Below are 20267 nucleotides of genomic sequence, written 5' to 3' on the forward strand. Positions count from 1 at the left end.
ATGTGACTTGGGAAAGTAACAATTTCAGGCATTGCACAGCAGACCAGGGGGCAAATACCAAGAACAGTCTAGAAACACAAAACATCTTCTAAAAAAGCAGGATTTTGAATGAGGGTGGTACAGTCATCACAGAAATCATCACTGCAGAACCACTGTGGGATTGCCAGAGCTATAAGCCAGCCCCCTGCTCTCCCTGCCTTCTTTAAGGACTCTCTCTTTCCCTGCCTGCTCCAATAACCCCGGTATCCTCTCTCCACCTGCCTGATTCTTCAAGGATCTTTTGACCTGCCACCTAATCACCCAAGGCTGTGTATAACAGGATGCATATAGGTATGTGTCCGAGTCTGTGTTTTCCCCACAAATTCTGTGCATTTCTCCTCTATGATGATCTAATCCCTCAATAATGCCCTATTACATACAAACTTGATTTGGCTAGGTACTATTCTGGATAACACTATTGGCTCATTCTTTTTCTCTAAAGATAGTTCAAAAGAGTCCCTTCTTTTGGTAAATGTATGAAAAAAACCCCAAGAAACAAAGCAGTACATTTAACTTTTTCTCTAGAGGCATGTTCATAGTAAGCTGTCATTCTTAGCAATTAAAATGATTTACTTAAGTCCAATCATTAGCCAAAAATGTTAAAAAGGTAAAATTTAAACACGCTGGCAATACAGGTTTCACAGCCAATTTCTGTGGGGAAAAAAAAAAAGATGACCTTGAACAAGATGATTAGTTCCATTTACAACAGCAGTCCATAACTGCTACAGGGTAAAAGACCATCATCGTTCCAACATCTGGCAGGCGCATGAGGCCTTGAGAAAAGAAAGCTGTTAGTGGCATGTCTAGAAATAAGTGAGTCTATAGAGAAAATCTGTAAGTATTCTGGTACAGTATATTGAAGCAAAGATAGATGCCTACTCAGAAACAGTAATAAAAAGAATTGCCAGACAGTTGTTTCCTTTTGTAATCAAGGGACGACATCTAAGAAAGCAGGACTACTGGTAAGAGTTTTTGTGCACCTGCCTAAGAACAACATTCTTCATTACTGATTTTCCAGCTCTCTAAAGAAAGCTTTAAACTAGGTGGGAAAGGGACATCTACTGGGAAAGCAACTCAAAAAGGGAGAAGCAGTCTGTCAAGTTTTTGTGCTCTGAAGCAAAACTTGTGTTTCTACTAGGTGGAGAAAGTTACCCTGGGAAGCGACTGTTTAGGCCCCAAATTAGCTAATGAGGAAGAACTGCTTATAGAAAACAATTTAGTGAAAGCAATCATCAAACAGAGTTCACTATTAAAAGACAAAAAAAGGGCATCACTAGAATAAGACTAATGGATTAAAAAAAAGAAACAACCCCCAAGCCCCAGTCAGCAATAAGCTCAGACACCTGCCACCTAGATTCTCTCAGGAAGAGGATCTAGGGAGTTACTGAAAAGGACTATCACGAGAAAGCTTTCTGATGTAAAGCAGAATAGAGTTGAAGATCAACATGGCTACCTTGCTCTTTAGGTATCTCAAAACCAAAATGTAGGTAAGAGTAGTAGCAAGCTGGGATGAATACAAAGGAGAGGCACACGCACAGAAGCATAAAGGCTGAACTGCAAAAATGAATTTATGGTTAGCAAGGAACATAAGCAACAACATAGAAATGCTTCACATTAAAGTAAGATAAAAAGGAAAAATAAGATTTTAACAGGGAAAAAAAAAGTAACATGCTATATGGAAGATTGAAATATTCAGTTCCTTTTGCTATCACCTTTGTAAAAACAGATCTGTGATCACAAACTTAAATGTATTAAATCTGTAGGGCCTGAGGGTAAATTAAATTTAGAACATCCTTAGAGAGCTAGATGAACAATTCCTGAATTATCAGTGATTATCTTTGCAAACTGATTATCTTTGAGGTTAGAGAATACCAGAGGGCTATAAAAGGGAAAACAGAAACTATAACTTTAAAAAGGGCCAGAAAGGATGACCTGGGGAATCTGTATGTCAGTCCAATTTCTATTCCCAGAGAAGTATTAGAATAAATTGTTAAACAGACAATTTATAAGCACCTAGAAGATATAAAAGTGGTAAAACAAGGGCTAACATGAATTTTTCAAGAACATGCTTAAGTGAAAACAATACCACTTCCTCCTCTGACACAGCAGCTTGCCTATGGACACTGCAATAGATACGCTAAATCTTGACTGCAGTAAAGCTTAGCAAAACTTTTTGATGCTATCATCTCATACCACATATCCTGTAGCAACCTCTGGAATAGAGCACATTGGGGTGATGTACTTCAAAACTAAAACACAGGGTCACTATTAACATTTTATTATAGAAGTGGAAGAGAATGACGAGTGGTCCTAAGTCATGTAATTGATAGCTTGAAAGTCAGAATAGAATATAGCCACATAGAATTTACAAAGGCCAAGTTAAGAGAAATCAAAAGCACTTTGTAAGCCAAAATAAGAAGTCAAAATCATCTTGATAATTGGAGAAATGGTTTGAAATCAACAACATATACCAGGGCAAAAAAATGTAAGAAATCAAATGGAGAACTACAAAAGGGGAAAAAAAGCTAGGTAGCAAAATAGCAGGAAAAGTTCTGGTAACTATAATTATCACAAACTAAATGTGAATCAAAAGGGTGATACTGTATCAAAAAAACTCAAAAGTTTGCATTTTCAAACTGCATTGGTGTAATAAGATATTAACTCTTCTTATAAATTTTGCCCTGCTGATATCCTTAGACAATCAAACATGTAACAATTTATGGACCAAATTTTCACAAATACACACTTGGAAAGTACATAACAAGCCAGGAACCAACACACACTTTTCTTTGCCTGTAGCATCCCTGTTAATTCTTATATCTACACATACTACAAGTAATTTAAACTACTATTTTGAAAATTTGCCCTTGGATGTTCAAAGGAAAATCTTTTGAAAAAAAATTTTATCTTTGTCTTCCTCAGCCATAAGAGTTTCGATATAATATTTGAATATACCTCTTTTTCAATTTTTACCCTTTTCACTGCATACTTTAGGCTCCTATTTCTCACATTCTCTATGATGCTTTAATGTTCATAACAAATAAGATCAGGGAGCACTCCTTAGGTGTTTAAAGTCAGAACTCCTTAGGTGACACCAAAGTCAAAACTTGAAAAGAATATAACAGATACTAAGTTGCATAACAGAATCTTACCATAATAGATTTCTATCAAACCAAGATGTATCAATACAGTAGTAAATAATCCTATCATAGTCTTACCATTAATTACTGGAGTATAAACAACAATTCCAACCAAATTAGGATCCGATACAGTTGTGTCCAGAATAAGGCCACCAATACTGAAAAACAAAGTACAACATATAGAATAAGGCAAGCAGATACACTAATTAGTGTTTCAAATCTTATTTAGCATTATCAATCTTTAAACATTTTCAAGTCACTATTTTCTTCTCAATTTACCTTTTTTTCCCTCACTACCCCTGTTCTGACCTGCAGATTAATATTTTTAGTTGAGTTAAACAGACATTAAATATGAGGCACAAATTAAGTACATAAAAATCACTGCCAATATTCTGTTTGACAGAGTTGTAAGTAATCATAAATGCATATGCACTGGGATGATGAAACTTTAAAATATAGGACTCACTAAAGATTCCCCTATAAAAAGTCTACGCACCACTACCCAAGCACCTACACTGTTTGAATTATAAATTAACTTATTTAGTAAGAAATAATGAAAATGTTAGTATGTGATGATAGCACCCACTGTGAAATTAAAATTCTAGTATGCATCTGTAAATACCCAAGAATACATATATAATAATTTTGCTCTATTTTTCTACAAAGTGGCAAGGTATTTTTTTTTTTTCCAAGATCACTCATAGGGCCTGCAGTCATGAATTGTAGACTCCTTTGCTATGCAGTATGTAAATACAAAAAAAAAAGAAAGGATGTGTTCTACCCCAAGCATGAGCTGTTCATAAATCTTTTCTTAATATTAGGAGCAAATTCTTAATCTTTAATTTAGATTAAGAAATCAAAAAAGCTCATGAAATGCATGGGAGTGCTGAGAAATTTATTTATTTATTTCAAGTAAGGAAGCCATATATTCCAAAGCTTTGTTAAAACAGCATTAAAATCAACCAGTGACTTGTCCCTTTCTTGGTCACAAAAAGTAGCTAAACTTAAACTGCTGAAGAACAGTAAAATATAAAAGTAAAATATGCAGCGCTCAAGCAGTTCAACCTTACATCTGGCCTAAAACCCAGTGACACATAAAGATACTCCAAATAAACAAAAACACTGTGAGAAGTAACACCTACACCTAACACCTCATTGATGAGACAAAACTCAGAATTAAAGCACACCTAAAACAAAGTCAAACTCACAGAATTACTTAAGTTATGCAGTCTGTTACCACCCCTTTACCTTGTTCTTATGCACACCTCATCAGCCTCTAAAGGCCATGATCACCTATCCCAGCCATCAGTGGACAATGTCTTTGGCAAAAATATTGTAATAGACAGAAAAAATGTTGCTTGCAGACCTATGAAATTCAATGCTAAATAAGAAAAGCTTGGTCTGTCACAGAACCAAGACATGCATCTTGTTTTATGTTAATGCCCCAAAGCTTATAGAGGCTAACCTTCCCCACAGAGACCACAGCTGAAGTAATTGTCAACCATTTGTCTTGCAGGTCTGTTGAATATTGCACAAACAATGGCATGTTCTTTGTTCTTTCTCTTGCTATAGTTATTGATTTATATATTAACATTGATTTCTTGTATATCAAAGACCATAGAATTTCAAGCAATCACTCAGCTTTTAAGATTCATGACTTTCATTTGACTAAATCAAACCTCTTAGATCAGCGCGCAGTCTTGACTTAAAACCGCAAGTTTATCTATCTACACTCCACATCCTAGAGGGTTGTTAAATGTTTCTTTTAAACACCATCAGATGTTAAATAAGATATACAGAAAGACAGGGTGACTATCAAGACAAAGCAAGACAAATAAACTTACCTGCTGATAATCATAGCAGTTATAACAGGCTCCCATCCTGAATGGAGAACAGTTCTGGTTGCCGGGTGTTTGGCAGCGATGACAATCCCCATGGGAGTCAGAGCCAAAAAAAAGGCACCAACCAAAGGAGATACATAGTAATATGTCTCTAAAATAGTAATAAAGAAAAACAAAAGAATTGTTTTACTTTCAAGACATTCCTATCAGTTCTAATTTAGAACGCTAAAATAGATTATATTCCACCTTATGCAACAGAGGAATTTTAAGTCTTCATCACTGTGGTACCTAAATTTTCAACTACTGCATTAAACAACATGATTGACACCTGTCATGTATGATCACTCTCTCCCATCTTCTCCATGATAGAACAACATATGCAAAGTAGGAATTTTTGCAGAGAATTTTTATATGATGTTATATGATAAAAAAACACAAGAAAGCATGGAATATAGATCTTTTTGTTACACATCTCCTAAAAAAGGAACTGAATGTACAGAAAATACATTTTTGTTTATGTACAAGTGCACAGCCTATATAAACCACCTTCTTCCTAATCTTCCCAGAAAAAAAGTTTATCTAAAGTGATAAAACCACAACGTGTAATATTACATATATCTTGTCATTCATGCAAGGCTTTTCTGAGCAGAGTACTAAAACATTTATATGAGTGGCTCAATTTTTTTATCACCAGTCTGAAAGTGTAATTCACAGCCACAATTCTGCTGCTTGCAGCTGTCCATCAGAACTGCATCATGTTTCATAGGAAGACAGCTGCAAATACCAATAAGGGAGTACCACCACAAAGCAGAACTGCTAATGCGAATGGCTACCTCTGCCAAAAGAATACTATTTTCTTCACAAGTTAGTTTGGTCTTACAGTCCCGTTCACTGAGAAGCTATCCCACTGACTCCGGACTTCCTAACTGAACAGTGAGGTAAATAATGGAAAATCTATCTTAATGGCAAGTATGTATAAACTATACAAATATCCCAATTCTACATATGTTTATTTTTATGAGAAATGTGGCAGTGGTATTTAACATTGAAATTTTGTCTAAACATGGACAATTTAGACAAAACTTAATGCAAAATATATTTTAAATGATCAGTTCTGTAGTACATATAAACACTCTAACAAAGAGTAATATAAAGTATATATAAAAGTAATCTCATCCAAGCATTATGGCTTATTAGAAAGGCTGCAAATTCAAGCAGCTACTACTTTGGTGCTGTCTTGGCGGAGGGAGGGAGAACAGCTAAAACTACACCTGGAAGAATTGCTGTAGAGTTTTTAGAAGTTACTATCCTTCTGCCTTGGCTGGTACGACCTCTGCAGCAAAGTCAGCACAAAAGATAGTGAGATTACTTCCATTGTGTAAGCTAAAATTAGAAAGCTACCTGAATAAAAATGAGATAAAGCCCAAAAGTCTTTTTTCCCCTTCCTTTTCCAACTATTGTAAAATATATTATCCCCTCCTCTTTCGTGGTGCTACTTCTTTTTCCATCTTTTCTCCTCCTTCTGTGAACTAAGAAGAGGAAGATGGGCCTAATGTAAAAAGGTCTTACTCAAAAGAGTACACATAACACAATTCCTTTATTTGGTAATCATAGTTTTATCAATAAAAAAGACAAAAATGAACTGATGTAAAGTTCTTAAACTCTTTTTGGTCATGTGGACCACTACTTATTACCCAGGTAAACTCATTCCTCTCTCCACTTGCAATGAAGAAAGATTCTTGTGTAACTAAAAATGGTCACATGCAAAGGAATCATTCATTCTACATCTGTTTACTTAAGTCTTTGATGCAATAAGGTTTTCTCTCTTTTTTTTTCTTTCCTTTTAAGAAGTTAATCATATTGTATTCCTGCTGCTTACTTTTTCTCCCTTTCTGTCTGTTCCTGTCATACAGAAACAAGGGGAGGCATTAGCATGTAGCAGAACCCCAACAACTGATTTAAAGGTCAGAATGAGAGAATAGTTCTAATGTAGTATATTTAGTAAAATAGAAAAGGGCAGAAAATAATGAAATTCCAATAGTATTATAAAGTTTCAAGTCTTTACTACATTTGTGGAGAGGCTGCCAATTTTACTAGAAGATAAAGTCTTCTGGTCAGCAAGGATCCTCTGTTGGAAAAGACATTCAACAGCAAAATACAGATGCAATGTTGAGCAGCAGAAAAAAAAGCATTATCCTAATTAATCACTAATTTTTGAAAGTCTCTCACTTGTATTACATCAACAATTGGCCCACTGTACTCTTTATTACAGGATTTCTACCAATACAGGAAAGTAAAAGTTCAAAAAAGCATGTTTTTTTTCTATAATTTCTAATCTCATTAACAACTTAAAAAACTTGTTGGAATGTGATCAAGAGAAAAGGGAGAGTATTTAACCATCTGCATCAGTCTCTAAGACTGGAGAACTAGTCCAAGAATATAGTCCAAGAACTACAAAGAACACTAAAAATAAGCATTCTTTTACTCAAAGTGAAATATACTGTATAAATCCTTTCTTCTGGAAAAAAAAAAGAACAGAGATATAATAGAAAACAGTCCAACAAATGAACCTTCATATCAACCAGGGCAATTATACAAACAATGCTAACAAAGGGTTATTTAATAAGTAACTTTAATAAATACTAATTATGTAAAATATAAAATTGGAGATATACATAGAAATATGTGATTCTGCCATAGAAATGTTTTGTGACAAGTTAAAAAAAAGGAAAGAAAAATTATGAGAAGACAATCTCAGCTAGTGCAAAATGATTCATGATGTATAGCCAAAATAAATACAAATTATATCTGCAGTACAACAGGACTGTAACATTTCAAGAGGTCAGCAAATAGCCAGATGCAAGGTGAGCTTCATAAATCTTAGAAAACACAACTAACGTATGGTTGATTTTCAGTACTTTCCCAAGTTGAATTCAACACATTTAAAGTTACCTGAAAGCACCTACTGTAAGAAAGAAATATTTATCTACACAATATGACACAAGCTGTCATTTTTACATCAGACAAAGCAAAAGTTAGATGAATTTTCAAGAGGGTCAAAACATGTTTTATAACAACAAAAACAAAGTACATAGTGACATAAAAGATGATGACATGAAAGAAAATGCAACCAGTGGTTTTTTGTACACTATGACAGGGCTTTCAAGACTACTCAGCAATGGCTTAGCTTTGTTCCTTTGAGTCAACAGTAAGTAAGAGGAGTTATTAAACTTTTTTTAGCCACATTTTTCAATTTTTTAATATGTACAAACGTCTTAATTTCACCCCGGAGAAAATTAACAGAGAAAACTTACAAAATGCATTTTACACCTGAACCCTATAGATGGAGCTGGACATGAACAGGATTATAAAAGTTACCCCAGTGTTACAATACTAAGTCAGAAGTTTCTTCTTGAAAAGAACAAAAGTCATTTGGTTCTCAGGAGTGGGCAATGTTCGAGGACAGGATACAGTTAGAGCTTCAAATTTTTTTTTTTTTTTACTTCTGCTATAGTATATTAGTATTTTTGGGGGGATTCCCAGTTCTAAAAACGCTAGAGGCAGTGATAAAAGAATATCAGTAGGCCACCAACCATCTCCATGCTGCTAAACGAGATGGAAATCAGGTATACATATTAGTCAGTTTACAAGCTTGAGACCAGACAAGTGAAATTCACCCCACCTGGGTTTTAAGGCAAAGTTTAATTAAAAACAGAACTATAGAAGCAATTAAGAGTTTAGAAAAATATCTCAGAAACTGTCACAACTGAGCAATAATAGACTCCAATGCCCTGCAGGACCAGGGAAACTACTCAGTTCCAGTCTAACTCTTGGAAACAGAATGTAGGACTTTTTTAGCTATGGGTGACGCTACTGGTAGAACAACTTATTAGAAAAATTAAAAAAGATGCTAACATTGAGATCCATCTTTTGAGTAAGGGTGGGCCATATTCTTCATATTTAGTCCACAAAAGAAGACAAAAACAAATTCTACAATAGCTGGAGAATGGGAATGTGAAATAAATGACTCCCCTTTTAGGGTTCATTTTACTCCACTTTTGATAGCTTTCTAGTGTTTAGCTTATATGGTAAAAGAAAGCTTAGTCAAATCTTCACTGGGGGCTCTGCTGTAGAGGCTGTACTATCCAACAGAGGAAGATCAACTTCTAAAAACCCCCAACAACTCTTCAAGGAACTTTTGACTGTGACCTTAGATTAAAAAGCAAGTGAGGAGGAGGGAAGAGACAAGGATCTCAAGCAATTTCTAACTGACCTTCAATTATTTTAAGCACTCATTCCTTTAGCAACCTGTGATACCAATCAATCTTCCAGTTCAGAAAAAGTGATGCTTAACGTTCTCATGCAGTGCCACTCAAAATGATGCAACCACTGCTAGGAATTCTACGTAAATTAGAAATATAATACTTCAAAGTAACAGTTAGAAACCTGGAAACAATATTGGGAGTCAAACAATTTATCTTCTCAACCGAGATACAGGAATGCCTGAGAGACATACACATATATTTAAACCATGTTCTGTGAGGAAAAACATTTATTTTCGGATGGCTTTAACCTAGTCTTCAGAGCATTACAAATGACTAACAAAGCCACGCAACATGGACTCTCTGCATTTAGTATACCGGGTCTTCATATTTCAGAGTGTACCCTTCGCTAGCTGAGGAACACAAGCCCCAGCTCCAACGACAGTCCTAGGGAGCCCTCTAGTGCTCCACAAGGAAAGGCCACCATTCATACTGGATTACATTGCACCAAGGTAGTTATTTAAATCGCTGAAGTGAAGGAAATGTAAAGTACATTTTCCTCACCAGAAAACAAGCCCCCTAGCTATTTAACTATTTTACACTGTATTAAAAGCTATAGTAACATTGCACAACATGTTTAAGCACCACTAATTTTAAAGCGTAAAAAATTTGAAAGTGGTTTAGGCGTCTTACACATTTAAGGGACTGGGTGTCAAAGACTCCCCTCCAATTGGCTAAAGGATTCAACTGACGTTAAGTATTTAAAAGACAAGTTTGTATATGATAATTGTCTCAGCAGAGAAAATTATAGATGATCATCTTTAGGGAAGCAATTCACAGAGTAATTTAGATGCACAGATATAGTTCTTTTAAAGGAGTTGAAAAGATATAGCTGTTAACTTCATTATTTAAACTGCAGTGTTAGATGGATTTGCCATTATTTATGAAACACTCAGAAGAACTTTTAAAAAACTACATATACGATGGTGCCCATACAAGATACTTGAGTTAGCCCTGGCCTGGGCAAGAAGTGCAGTGCTACAGTCCTATTCCTTGCCTCTTCTGGCCACACCATGAAGCATTGTCTCCAACCAAAAGCTGAGCACAGGCATACCTCTCTGTTACAGACAGGCAGAAAGCTTGTAACATAAATAATTCCCCCTTTCAGTCTCACTGTCTGAAGGCAACTCTTCCCATGCTTAGTGGAGCCATAAACTTACATTCTGTTTCAGCACATTTGGGTAGTCAGGCTAACAAATTGTAGGGAAAAATAGTTCACTCAGAAGAAAGTTCAGAGGTGAATTCATCCTGCTTCATTACTAGCTCATATACTGGGGGTTTCTTTATAACAGTCCCATTCTGCTTGCTACTCTAATATTGAGAAGGCAGGGAAATGGCAAAAAGAACGTAAGAACGTAAGCTGCTAGGCGAGGCCAAAGGTCTCACCTAGTCCAATAAACTGTGTCTGACTACAGCCAACAGTTAAGGCTCAAGGAAAGAAGGTAAGAAAATGGCAAGTTTACGGAAATGCTTCTTTCAGTGTGTGCTGCCAGCTTCTGCTGCTATGTGCCTCAGTGACTTCACCACCCACGTTTCTACCTCCATCTTTGTGTTCAATAGTCTTCAATGGATTCCCCTCTGAAGAAGTCATCCAAATATTTTCTAAAATCACTTTGGCCAGCTTCGTATGGTATGGAAATAAGTTCCACATCTCAATTATATACTGTGTGAAAAAGTATTTTCTTTTACTTATTTAAACCTGGTGTCTGATCATTTTCTAAACAACTTTTCCACGCTGTTCAAAACTTTATATACTTTTCCTGAGCGAAAGGACTACAAGTGTATTTAATCTCTCCTTGTACAGAAGCTACACCATACTTTTATTCATCGTTACTGTTTCGTAGTTCAAATAATTACATCTTGGAAAACACACATTTTGAAGGTCTTTCTAGTATGTTCTTACTTTAGAAAGTCTATTTCCTAAGAGACGGTAATAGAAAGATATTGAAAAATAAGAAAAGCAGAAGCAATCATTTTAGAGGTGGTAAGATAATTAGACATATCAGCAGAAGAAAAGTATTTCCAAAAGACCATTTGGAAATGGAATTGGAAGTAATTCTTAGAAGCATACTGGAGTATTCAAGAAAATCCTTTCCCCTACTCATACATACTCTTCAGCAGCTGTGATTGACTGAAATGCATGTGAGCGCTCATGACAGCTGTAAAAGTAGCAAAGGAAGAGTTCAAACTGGCCCCACTTCTTTTTTTATACCCCTCTGATATGTTAGGCCATCTGCAAGTAAAGATGTAAAATTTCTGGAAATGTGTGAAAGCAAGAAAGAAGAAAGTCCAAGTTTCTTTCCCCATCTTGTTTTTGAGTTTGAGTGAGTCTTTTTGTTTCTTAGTTTTTTTTTCCAAAAGGAAGATGAATGTTTTAAGAGGAATGGAAATATTATCAGTAATTATTTACTTCTTTAAGAATAAGAAACACATTATACGTAATTTATACAAAGCATAGGAAGCAGTACTAGTTCTAGTCATGAAATAATATACATTGTTAACTTGTGAAGACAAATGTAGCTACTACTAAAATTCAGTTGTGCAGCACACTAATATAATACATACTAATGTAACTAATTTTTGCCTGTAGCCACAATTTAAAAGATGGAAAGGAGTAGAGGAAGGCGTTTAAAACCAGAAAACATCAGTATTACTGATCTACTATCTTTGAGCCCTGTGGGTTTAACTTATGTAATTATATAGACAACATTACAATTCAAATACATAAGAAACTAATATTTCTAGGGAAAAGACTTGGAAAACAAATGAAACATCACTGGCATGCTCATTTCATTGTGGTCTTTAAGATTTTGCTTTGTTATCTACATTACAGTTTGACTTATAGAACATAAGTTTCTAAGAAACTTCATTTGAAATACTTACTAGTTAACACTTCAAGCCTGAAGTCAATGTTTTTAAATCAGCCACAATCCTGGCTAGAACAAATTTCAACTATAACCATAAATCTCATCTTAGTCTTAGCTCAAATTTGGCAACCTCGGCCAACTCCACACCTAACCAGATAGCTAACACATCTCCTAATAATCCTAGCTAGCTCTCTGCTCCCTTTAATCCAGCAAGGATACCAGCTTCACTGGCTCTTCATGGGCTAGCATAAATCCTAATTCTAAACTGAAATCCAATCAAACATATCAAACACGGGGACCTGAAATCTATAAAAAGCACAACATGCCAATATTTCTACTCTAGTAGAAATACTTTTGGACATAGCAATAAATCTAAATTAACAGTCTCTAATGAGCTAAACTCTAATTATTATCCCAGGCCTAGCACTAGCTAGAGACATCAAATTTCATGAGAATAGATGCTTCCCCTCCATTTTCCTCATCATGAAAAAAAAAAGATAGGAGGTTAAAAAAATCTATACTAATTTGCTTCTCACTGTAAGTTTATTAACTAAAAGAAGTATTTGAGAAATAAGTTATTTTATTAGAATATAGTATAGAATATGCATTTAATCCTATTATGAAATAAACAGAATTTAAGTTCTAACAAAAAAGCAAACATTGAAAATGGATAAGCATTGCACACTGATGTATTTAAGTTGACATCATGCCAAAATCTTTTAAATATGAAAATATAAAATTATTAGTTGAAAATAAAGAAAAAAAATGGCAAGTCGCACCAAGATAGTTTGTCTTACATACCTTTTCTGATCAATGTTGTAACACTTACACAGAATAGTTCAAATTTTTAGAGAAAAAGGCTTGAAAAATGAGCATAGTTATAAAGAATATATATAGTGATGTTAACATATCTGTTAAAACAATGATGGATCAACAAAAAATTTGGCCTGTGGTATCCTGTACTATAATTGTTTACAATTATGTATTTTTAAATACAATATATTTTAAATAGATTCTTTTGAAGGAGTCAGTTACAGCAATAATGTAATTTTAAATATTGTTCTGAATATTCTTTTTTTTTCCTCCTGAGAGAAAACATTTTCACACTTTCGGTTTCCTCATAGGGGACAGAGGGGGAGATGGAGAAACAGGAAGAAAAAGACTGATTTTCAAGTTCCTCATTCTCATTTTCCAAGCTAACATCTCTTTCTGTGACAGTCAAGCATTTCACTACATCAGCTACAATATGAGCATGCTTTTAGTAATAATAATTATCAGCACATTCATTTTTAGCAGACATTGTGACAATGAACCTTCAGTACTCTGCTCCTTTAAGAGAATAGGACTTAGTCTAGGTCTTGGAAATCAGAAAAACAGTTTCAAAGGACTACAGAAACATGCAGATTACTAATAAAAGAGAAGAAAGTTAGACTGAAATATGAGTAATTCACAAGAAAATTAGTTTGGAGCTGTTTATGTGTAATTTGCCTGTTCATAGGCCCTCAGCTATCAAAGGGAAAATGAACAAACAATAAAAACACTGTCATCGAGAAGACAGACAAAATTATGCATCAGATACGATCAGATCATTGCTATCTGAAGTCAACAGGCAAGGCAGGCCTCTGCTTTGCTGCTGGGCTATTAAGAATGGCTATTTGCTTTTTCATATTTCATGGCAGAACTGCTGTTCTGAAGAAAGCTACACCTAAGTCAGCAGATCTGTTTGAAATATATTCTCCAAATATATAAGACAAAACAAAACAAAGTAAACAAAAAAGGGTAGAGCCATCATTTGGAGAAGATGGAAGTGGTTATTTCATTTGCTGTTAAGCACAAGGAAAAGCTGGTAAAGCTGGTAAATGGTAAAGCTGATAAAAAGATGCATGGGCACAGGCAACAGGAAGGAGACGTGAAAGTGTCCTGCTGCGAGGGAAGCAGGAGATACAGAAGCGCTGGGGGAACTGGTACTGGAAGCAGGAGTAGGAGAGATGAGGAACAAGGAGGTATTGCAGTAGGAGCTGGAAAAAACTCTCCTGAAAAATGGCTGATCAAAACAGGCAATTCAACACCTTGCCCCTAGTGCAAAAGAAAAACAATTCAATAGGGCTCTGGGAAGCAAATATTTGATTTAGGAGTGGATATTCAGGAAATTAGGATGAAGACAGCTCCCCTTCCCCTGCAGAAAGCAGAAAAAATTCAACAACTCAGCAACTGCAGTTTCAAATTCACATGTAGATCTGCTGTGGTACTCTGAGACCTTTTAGGATATCAGGAGATGGTGCCAAGATTGTGGCTAGTGATTTTCACCATCTTGGGGGCGGGGAGGGAAGCATGGCATAATGTTTCAACCCAAGATTTATCATTTGATGTATAAGTGTTAATAACAAAGTCAGTTACACTAAAAGGTTTTCTAAACCTCCTCCCTCATCCCCCCAGAAAGAGCTTCCTAGGGAAATAAATACTCAGAAACATACTTACCAAGGCAAGTATAAAGACCCTGACTTATCCATGCTAGTATAGCAAGAGTGATAAGATCTCCAAAACTTGCTGCTATAGGAGTGGCAACATTGTCAGGATTAATACCGGTCTTCTTTGATCCAACAATAACTCCAACCATTATTATTCCTAAATTCAACAAAGAAGAAAGTATGCTAATCATATCTATTTCCCACAGGAAATTCCAAGATAATGGTAATTTCAAACTAGATAAATAAGAAGTCCATGCCTTTGTCCAGGATGATCATTTCTCCCACATGACTCATTTCTGCATTTTAAATTCTTAGCAATTTTAAAAAATGAGGTTGTGTATTTTAAAAACTACAGCAAGCAAAGAAAACCATCTGTACAATGAGCTATTTTTGCTTACGATTAGAATTCTCACTATTAAAACTGTAAATCAGTCATCTCTTGAAGAAAAAATATTCATTGTATTACTTCTACACCCTATTAACTTTAGCTGGCTGAGATTTATATTATTACAGTAGGCTGAAAACAACATAAGATTAAACACTATGATGTCTGAAATTGTGCAAGATTTCCAGTCATGAGCTTAGCATCAGAAGCCATGAAGCTGTATCATAATTTAAATAAAAAACAAGCCAACATAATAAAATGATATTTGCTACACAGCCAAAACATTTTAAATTGAGGCCATTGGTTTCTATTTTTTTTCTATAAACAGCAACACTGCCACTCTTTTTAAGTGGCATTTCTCTACAGAATGCAAGCAACTACTAAAAATACAATTCACAATGCTATTATGAGTATTCTTTGGCAGGTACTTGAAGTATTTTCCCCTCATCATATAATACACTTAAGAGTTTCAACTGTATTCATTATTCTCCATGTTGTTTTACAGAAATTAAAAAAATTTTTTTTATCCTTTTCATGTATTTCAGCAAGTAATATTATTTATTGTAGGCTAAATTATGAGTTCACTTCCAGACGAACTGCCTAAAGAGTTACATTCCATGAAATTCTCAAACGGAAGAGCTGAAATGGTCCTGTGGGATCACAGTATTTCAACAGCACCTGTTTCATGTGTAGGAGTTAGATGCTTAGAAAGTAATTTCCTGTGCTGGCCCATCACCAGATACAACAAAGGTTTTTCTTCATGTCCAGATAATACATGACAAATGGAAAGAACACAGTCCTGTTCATCGATCTTACTACTGCTCTTAATTCCACCTCATGGTGAAACTCAATAGCTTTGTAGTCACTAAAAAAGTGTGTTCTTAATATGTTACTAATTCCATGCAAAACTGTAACAATGTCAAGACAGTTTGCAACTTTCCACATAAGTAAGCATCTCAAGTTAGTAAAAAAGGGAAGCTAAACATTATTATGAAGACTACCAACTGTGTATTTTCACTAAGAATACGTCGCAAGTAGAGGCACCTTTTTTTCCCCTACTGTCCATTAAGTACTTTCTTATACTTTTATGACTAAATCTTTCCTGACAATTGCCAAGGATAAGCTTAAATGCATCACACCATGTGGCTCAAGACAGATACACTGATACTGTCTATACAGGGGAATTTGGACTCTGAACCAGTCTATGCCCTTCAACTACCAAACCAATTGGTTCACTTCAGACACAAAGCGGAGCACAAAGTACTATGGAAGCAGCATGGATAACTAGAGAAATTGGATTCAGCTATCATTCAGGCTCAGTTGAGCTTAATTACAAATAATTTCCACATGTCCAGTACTGAGAATGTATTTTGTGCAGTAATGAATATAAAAACTGGAAAAAAAGTTGCCTTCTCTCATCTTGTTAGGAAAACCTAAAAACCATACTTTTGTTTTTAGATATGCTCAGGAGGTCATGCAAATTAAGCTCTTTCAGAAAATATGATAGAAGATGGATGTAATATTAAGGCCTATATGGAAATTGCAAAAGGGCATTCTATTGTCAGCTGTGTTTTAGTGACTATGCATTACTGGATTTCAATTTTTACGGATAGCAGCATAAATACACACTCTGTGTCCACAGAAACTGAAGTAACTCTAAAAAATAACAAATACACTTCTTTTACCTTGTAAAAGAGAAGCTATGAAGGCAGTTGCTACACTGCTAGAACACAAAAGGATTGAATGATCAAAGCGGTATTTGCCCTCTGGAATCCATCCCAAAATAACTGCTGCCACTGCTGCCAGGAAGCCAACTACAGTTGCCTGAACCTAGAAAAGAAATAGGTAGACATTTTTTGTTGGAATGAGTGGCTCTTAAAATAATTGACTTAGGAGGACTATGGAATCATTTCCTGTTATTCTTTCCTCCTATCTACATTTGTTTGCAAAGTGTAGAGGGAGCGTGCACATTCATCCTGTAGAGAAGATGATACCCCTGGTTGATCAAGAAGAAAAATCCTATGCCAGTAGTAAAGGCTTTACCAGTAATTCAGAGACGCAAAAATAACAAAAGTAAAATCAGGGAAAAGAGCTGAGGAATCACCAGGAGCCTAAGATGAAATGCCTAAAAAGCTTCCTAAGCCATTTAAAACAGTGAAGTCACAGCATAAACACTTCACATATTTTTTTTGAATCCTGTATGTTCCATTACAAAACATGAGCATGGAATAGTTCTTAAGATTAGAGATAGTTGCTTTGGAGAACAAACACTCATTTCCTCAAATGACCCAGCTATTTAAAATATAGTTTATTATCCAAAAGCTCCATCACGTACTTCCTTTAAATAATGAATCCAATTAAAACATAGTATTGAAAAGATTTGAGGTCAAGTTTAAGAGGCTTTGCCAAATCTGAAATTATTCTCTAATCAGCCTTAGAAATGTTCTCTCTGGAAAATTAAAAATGAAATACTATTGATACTGTCAGAAAGAATAATGTACCTCTTTTGGCGATAAACACAAGTTCATATTGTTTTAGAGAAAAACTACACTGTACCACAAGCAATCGATCACGAAAACATTATATTTTAAGTATGACCCAGTGGAGTATTCCATTTTCTATCTCCACATTTGCCCAAATTTGTGCTGCACATTTTAAAAAACTTTAAGTTTTGTAAGTAAGCAAACTAGTCAGTTACATTTACCTGTTTTAAGGCCAAATTGCCAATTATTAGGTTCCACTTCTCAATGGGAGAATCCATTTTCCCAATATTTACCTGTCAAAATTACAAGACAATTTAAGACATTTGGGTTTAAAATTATATTACTTTGAAAATTCACTAACAAGGCAGAAAACCACAAATAATTCAACTCTCTCAAAAAAATTTTGACATTATGTCCATTCTATAGAGATTAACAAACTCAAAAAATATATTTTGTGGAATCTGCTGATCCTATACGGTAATTAGAAATTTGATTCTTAACAGCTTTTAAGTCTCTCTTACAACAATTAACACTTAATGCCAGACATTCTGAAAGCAAGTTAAAACCAAGCTATGCTTTTTCAAGTCAAGCATTTAAAATTGCACTTATGCTACCTATCTGAAAATAGCCAAGGTTGATGCAGTTTTATGCAGTATGTAACTTGTTTAACATTAGCTTACTGTGTAAGGTATACTAGCTACCTGATATTCCACGAATGCTCCGAACACCGTACGTGATTAGATCAGTGGCTGGAAGGGAAATTTATCAGTGTTCAGTCACTTTAGACTAAACTTGTTTCTATGGGTCCCAAATTCTATGAGTCAATAAAAAATGCACAGACATATGTGTATGTAGACACACATACTTTCATGTATATGTATTAATTGATTGCAGTGAGACTACCTGCATACATAAAATGTATTTGCAAGTGCTTACAAAAATCAGAAACTACATCTAGTAGTGCTTTGTGTTCTAACTTTGGGTTTATTCCAATACAACTAAAGATTTATAATGCTGTAAATGATATAAGTCTAGGCCTAAGGCAGTAGTTGGAAAGACTGCAAATTATTATTATTTTAACAAATGAAAAAGGACATACATGTTGTTTTATAATGTATTCCATACTTTCATTTATTTTTTGAGTTAGAGGACAAAATCTGAAGAACCATGCGTACCACTGCAGTATGACAATATCTAAAATACCTTACTTTTCAGGTAATTGAACAAATTCTTAGATTTTTTGCAGAAATACTGGTGTTTATTTTTTCTATAGAATATCAATTTATAAAATAACCTATACTTCTCAAAATACAGAAAGCATCAATGCTTTTTTTTCCCTTTTGATGATTTCTTTTCAGTTATACTTCCACTTCTTTTCCTTTTTTTTTTTACGGTTTGTGATTTTAGTGATTTATGAGGAATGAAGTGTTAAAAGAAATACCCAACTAAAAAATCTGGAAACTTAATATGACACTTTATCTCAATCTACACTATAAATATTTTACAGTATTCAAAGTACAGTCAAAGCTCTATCAATACATGCATTAAGTTTAAATACTAAAGCAGTATTTAAGAAAGTACAGATAAGAATCTTCTTTGCATCCTTCTTAAATATACATGCTAAATGATGGGCTATGGAGAGCTTAAAATTTTTTTCCTTTCAGGAAGTTTTTGAAAAGTATCAAACAGTCCCTGCTAAAACTGTAATCTTGCAAAATGCTTAATCCAGCCTGCAAGTAAGCTGCTGCCAAAAGGCATAGTTCTTCTCTCCCCTACCATCAACTGCAAGATCGTGTTCTCTTTCTTGAATCAGTTCCAGCAACTCCACAAGTTCATGGCAACACAGATTTGCTTGCTGCTTTGATGGAAAACTTTTTTTTAGGGAAGTAGATGTAGATTTTCTTCAGCAAAATGATCTGATCCATCAATGGTTGCACAAATGCTCTTGGGGTTTGGAAGGGAGAAAGACAGCAGGACCCCTCCTTCCAGCTACAGATTTCCATTAAATCAGATCAATTTTACTTTGATACTAGAGAATAGATGGACCTAAACAAAAGGCTTATAAAGCCACACTGCTAATGCCTGCCACTGATAACAAGCAGACAATCAAGACAAGGGCGTCTGCATAAAGTTTACAGAGGTGTCTGGAGGAGCATCTTTCTTCTTTTCCTCTTAAAAAAAAAAAAGGAAAAGGAAGAGAAGGCAATGGTGTAAACTGAGACAACAATGGGAATGACCCAAAGAACAGAACAAAGTTGAAGAATACAAAACATACAAGAGAAATATTACGTTTGAAAGGGCATTTGACCTACGTACATGTCATACACTTATGCCAGCACAATGTGGGGGGAGGGGAAACTGTTTACTTTAACACTAATGCCAAAAAAAAGTACAAGTAAGTTGAGTAAAACAACAGTCTTGAGACACAGTGAAAGGACTAATTTAAAGTGAATAGGAAATTGTGAGTGATCGGTAACAAGCAGCTAAAGCAGAAATTTGGGCAACAAGATGAAGGTGATTCAGGCAAAAGCTGGAACCAAAGGTATTATGAACAGAAACTTGTTGAAATAACAAAATATTATGTTTTGGCTGACTAGGTAATTACAGTGGGGTAAAGAGTAAAGATAATTAGTTTACAGCCCCAAGAGCATAGGCACCTCTACAAATTCAGATGCAATTATAAACTAACTGAGTCGGAGGGCAGGAATTAGCTCCAAAGCTG

The 20267-nt window shown here is 35.0% G+C and overlaps 1 protein-coding gene across 3 annotated transcripts in view; it reads right to left on the reverse strand.

The window, feature by feature from the left end:
• SLC41A2 (solute carrier family 41 member 2) overlaps positions 1 to 20267 on the reverse strand; it is a 59081-nt gene that overhangs the window by 22493 nt on the left and 16321 nt on the right. For 2 of the 3 annotated variants that reach the window (XM_067308593.1, XM_013948030.2), the window contains 5 exons: positions 17767 to 17838; positions 16748 to 16892; positions 14688 to 14834; positions 5024 to 5171; positions 3258 to 3337 (listed from right to left, as the gene is read on the reverse strand). In XM_067308593.1, the coding sequence (XP_067164694.1) occupies positions 3258 to 3337; positions 5024 to 5171; positions 14688 to 14834; positions 16748 to 16892; positions 17767 to 17838 (592 nt within the window). The remainder of the gene's footprint in view (positions 1 to 3257; positions 3338 to 5023; positions 5172 to 14687; positions 14835 to 16747; positions 16893 to 17766; positions 17839 to 20267) is intronic. The other variant, XM_067308602.1, reaches the window with a different exon arrangement.

Source organism: Apteryx mantelli, chromosome 1 (genome assembly GCF_036417845.1).
Source record: "Apteryx mantelli isolate bAptMan1 chromosome 1, bAptMan1.hap1, whole genome shotgun sequence".
Lineage (NCBI taxonomy): Eukaryota > Metazoa > Chordata > Aves > Apterygiformes > Apterygidae > Apteryx > Apteryx mantelli.